We start from the raw sequence: 12868 nt of genomic DNA on the forward strand, positions 1-12868 counted from the left end.
ACATCAAAATACAATATCAATCACAGCTATTCGAAGGTCAGTGCTATTTGAATAATGGACTAAGTAATGTGGGAATAATTCATCTCACTTTATTTTGGACTAACCCCCCTTAGATGACCGGTTCGATCATGTCTAGTGATATTTGAATCATGGTAAGCTCGACTCAGTAGTGGGTGGACTCAGCAGATCAATGAATATGGGATAACACCTTCCCCACCTGGAGGCTTCGGGCCTAATGAAGGCCGGAGGCTGGAGCGAAAAGGGGAATCTCATAATTATATGGGTCCCATTCTAATCCCACCAAACTACCCCTATAATTTCCATCTAAAATGGGACCCACAAAAATCCACGGCTTGCGCGACTTTCCTGACTTTGAAAAGGCAATTCGCAAACGGCGTTTCTAGATGGCAAATAATAAGTCATCCAACGGACAGGATCAAAATAATTAAGTGAGCCCATTATCTAGAGTAGCAATTCAATCGTAGATCACGTGGCACTTGGCGTAAATTTTACAATAACGATGTCCAGATTCAGGCGCCTGCAATTCTACATAGTGGAAAACGGGTTCTACTTTTCAGCCTTTTTTTTGACTAGAGAAGAGCCTAGTAGTTTATCGGATGCAGTCACTAGGCAGAAAACTCGACCAAAGCAATCAATCATAGCCTCATCGGTCCGCAGTGTGTCCACTCTCTCCGTGGAGAACACGATTGATACACCGAAGCTTCTGTTTTTTTCTAAAGATTGTTGGACCTCAGCAAGACCTTTCAGTGATTGTAACAAGATCGTGGGGAGCTGTATAAGTACCTGATCGTTTTTAAGTTGCAGTTATGGCGGATTAATTAAAACCGTAATCAGCCAATCCTTTCGTTTTAGTTGCTGATTTTGCCTTGGTTGGAGAGGACCTTTTTGGTCGTGGAGATTGGAAGGTGTTGGTTGAAGGTATGGACGGAGTTCGAGATTTTTCTTGTTTTTTCTCGATGGTTTTTCTTTGAATTTTGAGCTGATTTTTAGTCGTTTGAGGATGTAGATCTGGTGGGAAACTTTTTGATGGTTTGGATGTCGGAAAGGTAGCGCTTTTATGTGTATAGAATGCTTTTTGTCTTGGTTTATACTTATTTTCTTTTGGGGTTTGAGTGGTTGTGGTAAATGTTTTTCCTACAAAATTTGGCCCTTGTGCCCAACGCTGTGATGTCGTCAAAGTGATTTTAGGATTTATGATTGTTTCTCCACGTCCACAGGCGTCCTTCTCAGCTTTACTTTTTCTATAGATACTCGGAGACGAATCAATGTTAGTAAGCCCCAACATCGGAAGTTTTCTGGATTTTAGTTGAGTATTTTGGGATAACCTGAGCTGAAATTCCAGACCTTTTTTTTTTTTTTTTTGACGATTTTACTGATTGAAGATGAAATATGAAGAGTCAACAGACGTTGGCACCTTAAAATTGCATTTAGAAAAGATGATATGAAGCTTCCCATGCTCTTATCTTTGCCTTTTAGTAGAACACAATAACATAATTGGACATTTATCTATTATGCTGTTGCTTGAGGTGATACTGATGTTTGACCTTATAACTGCGAGTGCTGCTTTGCATCTATTGAGCTGTCTAAGATGTTCCATGTTTGCTTCTAGTGCCATTTGAATTTTTTTGTTCTGTGAAGTCGAAAATGATTGATTTTGGTGCTTTTCATTGGGCCACGGTTGGTTAGTTTCTGTTGTTTTGTGAACGTTATGCAATACATGGAAGATGACCTGTTTATGAAACATATTGTTGTGGCTTCTTTCCCCTTTTTTAAAAAATTTTCTGGAGCTTAACTTTACTTTGGTTTTGCAATTCATTCCCCCTCTAAACAAAGCTATTTCTGCAGAGAGCTTGATAAGCACGAGAAAGAGAGAAAACACATATTTGGTTAAAAAGTATAAAAAGTTGATTGAAAAGCATTGGGTTTGAATGCTGATTTTATATGATCCTTATGGGATTGACACTCGGGGGGTTTATCCCCACTGAAAAGGTGACAAATGGAAAAGAGGCCATCAGAAAGGTTGGTGAATCAGATAAAAAAAAATGAACAGTTTCAGTCTGTCACCATGGGAACTAGAAGGGAAGGGGCTGCGCCAACAGGTCAGAGGATTCCACAGGACCCACCTAGTTCCTTCAATACCAGTGATAGACCTCCTGACTTCCATGCAACAAGTGGAGTTAAACCTGTACTTTTTTCTATTCAAACTGGTGAAGAGTTTGCGCTGGAATTCATGCGAGAGCGTGCAAATTCACGCATACCTGTAGCATCAAATCCATCGAGTGATCGAGGTAGTGGTCATGCATATACAGATTTGAGAATGCTTGGTGTCACTCACATGGGATCGGAAAGTGGGTCTGATATATCAACAATTACAGCACTTGAGAAAGGACCAGTGAAGGAGATAGAAAAGAAGAGTGGGATAGAAACAGAGAGTAGAAGCTATTATGGGTCTGCACGATCTGTGCCACGCTCTTTGTCAGGTGATGGAAGTAGCCGTGGTGCTACTTACGGATACATGTCTTCTGGGGCTTCAGATAGTTCATCAACAAAGATGAAAGTTCTTTGCAGCTTTGGTGGCAAAATGTTACCCCGCCCAAGTGATGGAAAGCTTAGGTATGTAGGGGGCGATACACGAATTATTCGGATCAAAAGAGACATTTCATGGCAGGAACTTGTCCACAAAACTTCATCTATCTTCAGCCAAACCCATGTTATCAAATACCAGCTACCCGGTGAGGACCTTGATTCTTTGGTTTCTGTATCTTGTGATGAGGATCTGCAGAACATGATGGAGGAATGTAATGATTCTACTGGGGGTTCACAAAAACTAAGGATGTTCTTGTTTTCCACGAGTGATTTGGATGGTCCCCATTTTGGTCTAGGTAGCATGGATGGTGATTCGGAAGTACAATACATGGTTGCAGTTAATGGAATGGACATGGGATCAAGAAAAAACTCAGCAGGAAATGTTGTAGCAAGCACATCAGAGAATGATTTGGATCAATTAATTAGCCTAAATTTTGGTGGCGACAGGGGAAACAAACCAGACATGGGCTCAACAGCTGTGACTGGTGCTACGGCCCCTTTGACTGATGTGCCTATGCCTCCACCATCTAGGAACCCATCTGCAGTCCCAATGCAAGTAAATGAATATGAATCCCATGCAGAAACTTGCCAAGTTGAGGTGACAAACAACAGGCAGACTGAGAACTTCCCATTCTCAGCTGCCCAATCCCAGTATGAGTACAGTTCATCCCATTATGCCCCTTCAGGGGAAAACGTGGTTCCAGTGCCATTGCATGAGCTGCTATCAGTTCAACAACCTGATGGACGTAATCATCTAAAAAATGAACTTGAGCACGTTTGGTCTCTGGAAAATGCTTTCTGTTCTAATCAGAACCACACTCCCACAGAAGTGGTTCCAGGTGGAATCAATTTATCATCTTCACAGCGCAATGAAAAGCACCAAGATTTGGACGATGTTGTTAGTGCCAGCCAAGTTCAGGAGCCTACTGATGATGACCACTACTACAAGTCCGGAGGGGCTTTAGGCACTACATATGCAAACTCTGAGGCGGACCAATCAGAATGCAGCTCCTACGATCCACCTCTTCCCCCTCCTCGGGTCTTTCGCTCTGAAAGGATTCCAAGGCAGCAGTCTGAGTCAATGAATCGGTTGTCAAAATCTGATGATTCTCTAATATCTCAATTTTTGGCGCCACATTTACGCCCTGCTCCTGTGTCAGAAGAGCCTGCGACAGAATCAATTGATCCTTCAGTTGAAGGATCTGTGCCAGCAAAACCGCATGCAGATACTGCAACAGTAGGTGATGAGTTGATGAAATATGAAGAGTACAAGGAGTTGACTGAAGCAATTACTCAAATAGGTCATTGCGAGCTCGAGGAAGATTTGGAATCTGGCAAATATTCTCCTCGTCATCAAGTAGTGAAGAATTCTAATTATAATGAAGATGTATCAGGAGCTGCAGCGCAAAACCAGGAGGATTCTGCTTCTAGTCTGCCAGAACGGCATTGGGGAGAGATGGCTACAAACGGCAACAATGTTGTGGGGGTGGGTCCAACATTTACATGGGCAGGGGGTTCTGCCGCCGGAGTTCCTCAGGAGGGATCTTCTGCTCAGGAGCAAGGGGACATTCTAATTGATATTAATGATCGGTTCCCTCCTGATTTACTCAATGGTTTGTTCTCTAAGGCCATCCTTACTGAAGATGCTGGAATGGGGCCCCTGCTCCATGATGAAGCAGGGTTAAGCTTGAACATGCCAAACCATGAGCCCCAGCGTTGGTCTTTCTTTCGGAACTTGGCACAAGAGTTCAATAGGAAAGATGTTTCACTTATGGACCAGGATCACATTGGATTCTCTCCTCCTATCACAAATGTTGAAAATGTTGGCCCTAGATCCTACGGCATCTCACCTTTGAAGAGTGCGGGAACTATTTTGGGTCATGATATCTCTCAACTTGATTTTGATGAGCGAATTCAGAATGATTCTGCTACTCATATTGGATCTGATGCTGCCAGTTCACATCCGGGTTACTTTGCATCTCATGCGCTTCCTCAGGATTTTGAGAAGGGCATTGAAGATGTACAGACAGACGATATTTCTTTCTCTAAAATAGCAGCAGAATTACAAACTACGGATTCTGAGTATGAGGTATTTTTTCTTCTGGTTAATTTTTAATCAATACAAAGAGTGTGAGCTCTCTTTTGTTTTATTTTATTCTTTTTATCGAAATAGTTTTCATTTGATCTACTTTCACAAACATCACTGGTATAATGTAATAAATTTGATATTCAGGAAGGGAAGTTGCATGCTCGCCATACTGGTGGTCCTGTCATTGAGTCTCCGGTGGGAGAATTTGGTATCAATGACTTGCAGGTAATATTCTTGTTGCCTTTGGGATACCTAAAGCAGCATAAAAAGAGTAGGCATGCCAAGAAAGGTGACTGTACAACTTCGCTGAGTTTACTCACATAGCTGCTCCTCTGTTCCTCTCTTATGTTGTCCATACTATTTTTGACTTGTTTTCCAAGATAGATAGTAGGTTCATAGAGGCCTTGGTAAACTCATTTTGTTCATGCCTTAATACTTTTGTGCATGTTTTGGTTGCCGTTGTCTCCATTAGAATGTTTTGGAAGTTGGACCCATGTGATAAGTGCTCTTTTCTTTTCCTCTGCTCTGATATCGAGAGCTAACAAAGAGATGAGCATCTGAAATAAATATAGTCAGTCCAGTCTTCTATTACATAATACAGATTACACTAGGTACTTGATCAGATGAAAAGGACAGTGTGAGAGAGGATTCTTAATATTGTTATCATCAAATATCAAACTGGGGGTTTATTTGTTTCCATGGGCTTTCTTTGTCTACTGTTGTTTTCATTTTTCTTATGCTCCTCAAACAGATCATAAAGAACGAAGATCTTGAAGAACGCAGGGAACTTGGTTCTGGTACTTTTGGAACTGTCTATCATGGAAAATGGAGGGGCACTGACGTTGCCATTAAGCGGATAAAGAAAAGCTGCTTCACTGGTCGATCATCTGAACAAGAAAGATTGGTGAGGATTCCTGATCATGTTTGTGTTCATTTGCATTTTGGATTGTCATAATCTATTCGCTTGTGATTTTCTTTTGCTTTACAATCCACTATTTTAATACATGATAATGCTGTATCAGACAGTAGAATTCTGGCGAGAAGCTGAAATTCTGTCAAAGCTGCACCATCCAAATGTAGTGGCATTCTATGGTGTTGTACAAGATGGGCCTGGTGGGACATTAGCCACAGTTACAGAGTACATGGTGAATGGCTCTCTAAGGCATGTTCTGCTGCGAAAGGACAGGTGACTTTAAATCTTGCTATTGCTATCTGTTTTCATGTCAATGTTCAGATCCCATTGACTTGAAATACAATGAAGAAAATTTAAGCAGACTTATTATTTAACTTAGTCTTGTCAAGTTTCAGATAAAAAGTCCAGTCATAACACTGGCCCATCATTTAATAATGAATCCTAAGTCATTATAACTGCCTAAATGAGCAGACAGTTGGCAGCTTTAGAGAAGTTGACTTATTTGATTCAAAAATTGTATTTTATTAAATGCATTTCTGACTTTTTTTTACGATTAGGACCTAGCTGACGTCTGATCTTAGTTAAGTGGTCAGGTTTTACTTGCTCTTTCAAGATGTTTTTTTCCATTCTTGCAGCATTGATTTTAAGAAAAAAGACTGGTTTGCAGGTATCTTGATCGTCGTAAAAGGCTTATAATTGCAATGGATGCAGCTTTTGGGATGGAATATTTGCATTCGAAGAATATTGTTCACTTTGACTTGAAGTGTGATAACTTGCTTGTCAACTTGAAAGATCCGTTACGACCCATCTGCAAAGTAAGTCATATAAGATAACTTTTACTAGGTATGTGTTTAAAGCAAACTTCCAAATTGCTCTATGTTTTTGTTCAAGTGATGAAACCAAGGGCTTATGCTTATTTCCCATCTGGAGCTATCTAATTAGGAAATCCTTACTTTCCAGGTTGGAGATTTTGGCTTGTCAAAAATTAAGCGAAATACACTTGTCTCAGGGGGTGTAAGGGGAACATTGCCTTGGATGGCTCCAGAGCTATTGAATGGCAGCAGTAATAAGGTCTCTGAAAAGGTGGGGTCATTTCTCTGTTTTTATTCAATCTTGATCATAACTTCTGCTGTTTGTGATATGTTAATATAAGGTTAATTTGCAACAGTTGTTTGAATTTCGTTTTACCTGCAACTGGATTAGACATATGCTAGTACTGATCTGTCATCATGATTTTCAGGTTGATGTATTCTCCTTTGGCATTGTTATGTGGGAAGTTCTCACTGGCGAGGAACCTTATGCCAATATGCACTATGGTGCAATTATAGGTACACTTTTAGAGTGTCTCATTTTGAATACTGGGTTAAGAACTCTTTAAGTTTGTGCTGGTCCTGGATTTTGCACCAAAGCCATCAAGTGACCTAGATAATTCCTTGCTGGATGGTGAAGTGATAGAACTAAACGTTGCTGTAGGCCTCCTGGTAACCTAACATATAATGATTCATGAATTTGTGGGCAAGTTGGTTTGACTGATCAACTGGAATCAAGGTCTTGGCCTTTGACAATTTGTATTCGTGATAACCTTGTTGATACCTCATGCTGTACATAGGGGTAGGCGCAGGTTGGGTTCCGGTGGGTTGTTAAAAACCCATTCCCCTCCTTTGAACCTGACGTAAACTCCAGCTCTGCAAAAATCCGTTACAGTTTGGAAATCTAACCCCATCCCTACCCCATGATAGGGTTTTACTGGTACAGGTTTTAGCAGGGATAGGTTTCAGGTCAAAAGTTCACGGGGTGGGAATGAAAAATAATAAATTTGAAATTACACAAAACCTATCATAATTTGTTGTAGCAATTCATGTTTATCATTTAAATTGACCTCGGACAAAAAACACTAAGAAATTTTCCTTTCTTTCTTGTTAAGCTTCTACATCTCTTTTTAAAATACACCATGTAAGTAAACCTTGAGGTTTGGGTTCAGGGCAGGGATGGGAAAACCGTCTACAAGCCTATATTTTTTTTGATAAAAGTGATAATATATTAAACAAGAGAATGATTACACTAAAGGAGGGCCTCCCGTAACAACTAGAGAAAGGAGGGAGGTCCCATGTTTAGCTAGACCGTTGGCCAAAGAATTGGCTGAATGGGGAACATGAGACCAAGTATCATTAAGGTTGGCAGCGAAGTCAAAAACACGGTGATAAATATGCCAATGTCTCCAAGGGGGAGTAGTAGCAATGGAGCACCAATGGATGACAATGCTGGAATCACCTTCCACAATGAGGGGGCTGTGGAGATGTTCACGAAAGGTAGCTAGCCCATGGTATAAGGCCAAGAGTTCAATAACAGTAGAATCCGAATTACCCATCAGGCCAGCATAGGAGAACAAAATAGTACCGGAGGCATCTCTAATAATGCCGCCAAACCCAGCCGGACCCGGGTTTCCTTGAGCACTCCTGTCAAAGTTTAGCTTAGAAACCCCATTTGGGGGGGGGGGGGGGGGAGACTGGCTGGTGGGGGTGGCGGCGACTTCCTACCATTTGAGCGATGCATCATCGCCAACTAGATCTTAAAGAGGTACCGCTTAAGGTGTCCCTTGTGTGAAGCCAAGCAGATATGTGCCCAACAATCGATTCAATGACCTCGTTGGTGGAGCAGGATATTGAGCTAAAACTCCTACTGTTCCTCTCCTGCCAAAGCAACCAAGGAATGTGCCCAAGGCAGGCAGAGGCCAACAGGGGCCCCAGCTTGGGCAGAGGAATATGTTGGAGGAATTGGCATACATCGGATTAGTGTTCTGGCATACAGAAAGTAAGGCCAATGCGCTGCAAGATGTGGGTCCAAACTCTCCAAGAGAAATGACAGTGTAAGACCAGGTGCGAGATAGTAGCCTGGGAGCAAAGAGGACATAGGCTGCAGGGTGCAGAATTTCCTTTCTTGTAAGATTATCTGCTGTCAGAATCTGACCATGAAGGGCACACCAAAGAAAGAATTGAATCTTTGGAGGAGCCAATATCTTCCAAGCAGTAGAGCTAATATGAGGAGGGTGGGGTCTATATTTGCACCGGGGTTTTTTTACTCATGCTATCACTGCCTTGTGGGGTGAGGGGGAAACCCCATTCCTGCCAAGATGGGGTTGCATTCCCTGTTTAACCCAGCTTATGCCCATCCATAGCTCTACATGATTGAGCTGTGATTTTGGTTGAACCTTTGAACTAGTCCTGATTGACAGGTACAGACATTTTTCAGGCATTATCTGGGACAATCTGATGAGACTCAGATTATATGTTTACCTTTGAAATAAGTAAACTGGAAGTAAAAGGAGGGAAAAATAAAGCTATTAAATTGAGAGATTGAGGAGTGGAGAGAGAAGAAAAAAGATAGAAAGAAGAAGAGAGCTGAGAAGTGTGCTGCAGTATGCCGCTCTACATTCACTAATCCCTATATGTCCCTATGGACACTTATAATTTAATGAAAATTGGAATTTAAAGATCCTATAAACATCTGAGCTTACTACTACTCTAGAGGGCAATCTGACAAATATAAATTTACCAAAATACCTTCACATAATTCAACAAAAACCATTAGTAATCCTGGTCATTCTGTTGTTTCTCCAAGTCAATTTTTGGTTTTTAAGGTTGCTTTAGAGAAGAGATATGTTTGAATGATATTTGCTAGGTCATCTGGATCAGCTGGGGGATTCCATTAGACTGACCAAGTGTTTGTGTGGTCTGTATAACTGAAGTCTGGACCAACCTGTCTGAAGCAGGTTGAGTGGGCTGAACCTGAAAAAATATGGGTTTGATTGCTGATTGTTTATCTAATCATATTTCAGCAGTTAGCAGGAGTAACATATTCAGATTATTGCAGGAGGTATTGTCAACAACACACTGAGGCCCCCGGTGCCAAGTTTTTGTGATCCTGAATGGAGGAAGCTAATGGAGCAGTGTTGGGCTCCAGACCCCACAGCTCGGCCCTCATTTACTGAAATAGCAAGTCGCCTCCGTTTGATGTCCAATCAAACTAAAAACCAAGGCCACCAGGCACACAAGTGATACACCAGAGAATCATCAATTTTTCACTGCTTATGTTTCTTGCATAGGCTTGAATGACTTTCAAGTATATAATCAATTATGAATCATTGTATTATAAGCCTATTTATTTTGTTGATAATAGAGGGTTGGCCCTTGGAAGCATGTGATTTGGGTTTGTGGCAAGACGAGATTGGGATTTGCAGACATAATTTTTGGGATCAAGTAATTTATGTTTGCCACCAGAAATTGTTGTAATTTTGAACACTTATATAGACTGTATTCTGTTTCATTTTACTGTTTCTATGTACTGGCAATGTGTTCCTATCAAGAATGATAGCTCTTGTTTGACATTGCTAAAGGCAAACAAAAAATTTGGCATCCTTAAAGCGTTACGTTACCCTTTAGCTTGAATTACACGCTTGATGTGGCAGTTTAATAGTCTGTTGCATCATTTTTAACATTTATGTTTGTACTTTTCTCATTCTTTTCTTCTTGTTCTTGAGATCCTATTCTCTTCTTTTTTCCCTTTTTTCTTTTCTCATCTAATTCTATTTTTTCTCTTGTAATTTCTTCTGAAGTTGCTGTTTTTCAAAGGGGAGCAGTTGTTGTGTAGCTGGGGAAGGGCTGCTGTAAAGAGAAAAATGTTAGAGAAAGAAAAAGAAAAAGAAGTAATGGGATGCTGCAGTTGCAGTTGGAAAAGAATAAAAAGCATTAGGGAGGTGCAAGACACAAAGATGGAAAAAACAGAGAAGAAGAATACTGGAGCAAGGGTGGACGAGGGGAAGATGAAAAAAAGGTGTTAAGCTTTTGGTTTCTGTTAGGATGGTATTTTACCCCATAGCATGCCAAAATAGACACTTACGTGGGACTTTCTTACCAAACTGTTCTGTTTGGAGAAGGATTTGGACCTGGGACTCTGTTCGGAGAAGAAGAAAAAGGACGGTGTCAACAAAGATCTACAGTTCCTATAATGAACTTTAATCACAGAAAAATAGGCTTTACAAACAATTGACTAAATCAGCTTATCTGATAGAATTCTCGGTGGTTTAACTATATGACTTGTTCACGCAATTGTTCATCCATAGATCAGTGCCAAATGATTTTTTTTTTTTTTTTCAGATTTGAGGTTAAATATTAATGTTGAAAACGGTAAATCTTCAATTAGATACAGCATTGTGTACTTGCCATGCAGACGCCACCATTATGGGCCTTCCTTTCCATCCAAGAACCAGACACCCCTTCTCGGTAGCTAAACTGTACCCATCACAGCCATACACAGACAACAACAATCTCGCCTGGCTCATGGACTTGAGGTTCACTGCCTGGAATCCTGCTCGACCCATTTGTCTTCTCCATTGATCGGCTCTTTCGTGTCTCTCCACTCTCTCCGATCCTTCGTAAGCGATGATGTTGCCAATCTCTTCACCGAAGTGGGTCTTCTCTAATTTGTTCCTGACAGGGCTTGGCCGAGGAAGACAAGCTTCCAGCGAGTCGAAAATAGCGGAATAGTAGTGCAGGGATTCCAAGAATCTGCCGAGGAAGAAGGGTCCATTGTGATTCGCATCTTGTTCGACGACAGTGAAGAGGGTTGGACCCAGTTTCCGGATCGCTTGGAGGATGGCTTTGAGGGAGCCTCTGCTCTCTTTAACGTATTTGTGTAAATGCATGATGCTGTTCACAAACAAAGATTCTCCTTCTTTCAAGCCGAGGGTGTCGGGGTTCAGCAGGGAGGGAGTCATGTGTTGTGGAATCGTTTGAAATTCCAGCATCATGCCGAGGAAGTTAGCTTCTTTGGCGAGTGATTTCATGCTTGCCTGTAGCTCGTCGACGACGTCGGGAGCCGTGCCAACTCCGGTGATCCGTAGCTTCGGTGGTCTTCCTGGGCATGAAGCCAGGTTTCTGATGAGGGACGACCATTGGAGTTCATGCTCCATGCCTAGATCAATGATGTGTAGCGAGTCATGCCCTTGAGCTGCTTGATAAATTGCCTCATTGGCAGCCAGGTAGCCGAAGGCAATGTATGGAGTGGTTTGGTGGAGGAGGTGGAAAGCTTCCACCCTCTCTTCTCTGGTGATCACTGCTGCATCTACTGCTACATTTGCTAAGGAGCCATTAGGACCGACATTATGCAGGAGACACAACCTGGACCTTAATCCCATGGCAAAGCAATGGGAGACTCTCTGCAAGGGGTCTCCCCATGGATTCGTTGAAGCCCAGATTTGATTAAGCAAGGAACTAGCAAGCTGAGTGTCCCTGCACCCAACAGCTTCCGCGCAGGCCAGCAACAAGTGCACCAGATGAAGCCCCGCATGAACCACCTCATGTGTGATCCCCTCCTTGGTGAGCTCCTGCTCTGGAGTCACTCCCAGCTCTTCTACCAGGCCTCTCATCTCCACTTCATCAGCCTCGTTCATTGGAACTTCGTTGTAGACATTACTTACTGGCATCGAGAAAGACTCCAATTCATCAGGAGATTGATGGGTCATGGCAGATTTGCTATCACATTCCCCGAGAGTGTCCATGTTGATGAAGCTGTGAACGAAATCGTCTTGCTCTATGGGAGCTAAGCCAGGAGATGACCCATCAAAATCCATCGTCGACCATGAATCTAAGTCGTCAAGGATGTCATTGATGTCAATCTGTTGATCTTCCTGATTCAGACTAGCCGGCCCAAACCTTCGGATTGCCGGATTCGAAAGCCAGCCAGTCATGGTTTCTCTCTGAACCTCTTAGCTCCAGTCTGCCCTTTCCCACAGTGACAATGGTGAGGTTGCCTCTACTGGGTTACCATCTGGCCTATATATCTCTTCCAAGCTACACGGGAAGGAGAGTTTGCATCTACTTACAAAGAAGGCATATCATTTGCTTGAATATTATTTTTAGGCCTTCGTGAGCGAACAAAGAAAAAGCATCTGTTTTGCTGAAACATTAAAAATTGACTCTGGTAAGAAAAAACTAATTAAAAAAGCCTGCTTTGGAGTGATCAACATTTTTGCATATTTTTTGCTTAAACATACTGTAAATGTTACCCACATATATAGCCGTAAGTGACTAAGCAATCGATACTTCCTATACCATTAAAGCTTCATTATTTTACTGACAGGCATTGCTTTTGGTTGATCTGAAGTGAGTCTTAAGGTTGATGAACTGTTTATGTAGATAGTCAAGCCAGCCCATTCCAAAATGACAGAAAGGCGAAGAAGAACTGGAGAAGATGTCCATGAC

General features: G+C 41.8%; 2 protein-coding genes across 2 annotated transcripts; one reads left to right on the forward strand and one right to left on the reverse strand.

Annotated features, from left to right (window-relative positions):
- Positions 1-604: 604 nt before the first annotated feature.
- LOC137951347 (uncharacterized) lies at positions 605-9932 on the forward strand. The gene is made up of 9 exons (XM_068797940.1): positions 605-939; positions 1867-4696; positions 4841-4921; positions 5448-5600; positions 5719-5882; positions 6277-6424; positions 6570-6692; positions 6850-6937; positions 9480-9932. Exons 2-9 carry the CDS (start codon positions 2018-2020, stop codon positions 9662-9664), a joined length of 3621 nt encoding a protein of 1206 aa, XP_068654041.1. The 5' UTR covers positions 605-939; positions 1867-2017; the 3' UTR covers positions 9665-9932.
- An 868-nt stretch (positions 9933-10800) lies between these two features.
- On the reverse strand, positions 10801-12354 carry LOC137951294 (GRAS family protein RAD1-like). Its single transcript, XM_068797878.1, has one exon. The coding sequence runs from the start codon at positions 12352-12354 to the stop codon at positions 10801-10803; it is 1554 nt and encodes a 517-aa protein (XP_068653979.1).
- Between the last annotated feature and the right edge of the window lie 514 nt (positions 12355-12868).

The sequence above is a fragment of the Aristolochia californica genome, unplaced genomic scaffold, assembly GCF_029961685.1.
Source record: "Aristolochia californica isolate CCGP_79_NKW_82.1479 unplaced genomic scaffold, dmAriCali1.0.hap1 SCAF_15, whole genome shotgun sequence".
In the NCBI taxonomy this organism is placed as follows: Eukaryota; Viridiplantae; Streptophyta; class Magnoliopsida; order Piperales; family Aristolochiaceae; genus Aristolochia; species Aristolochia californica.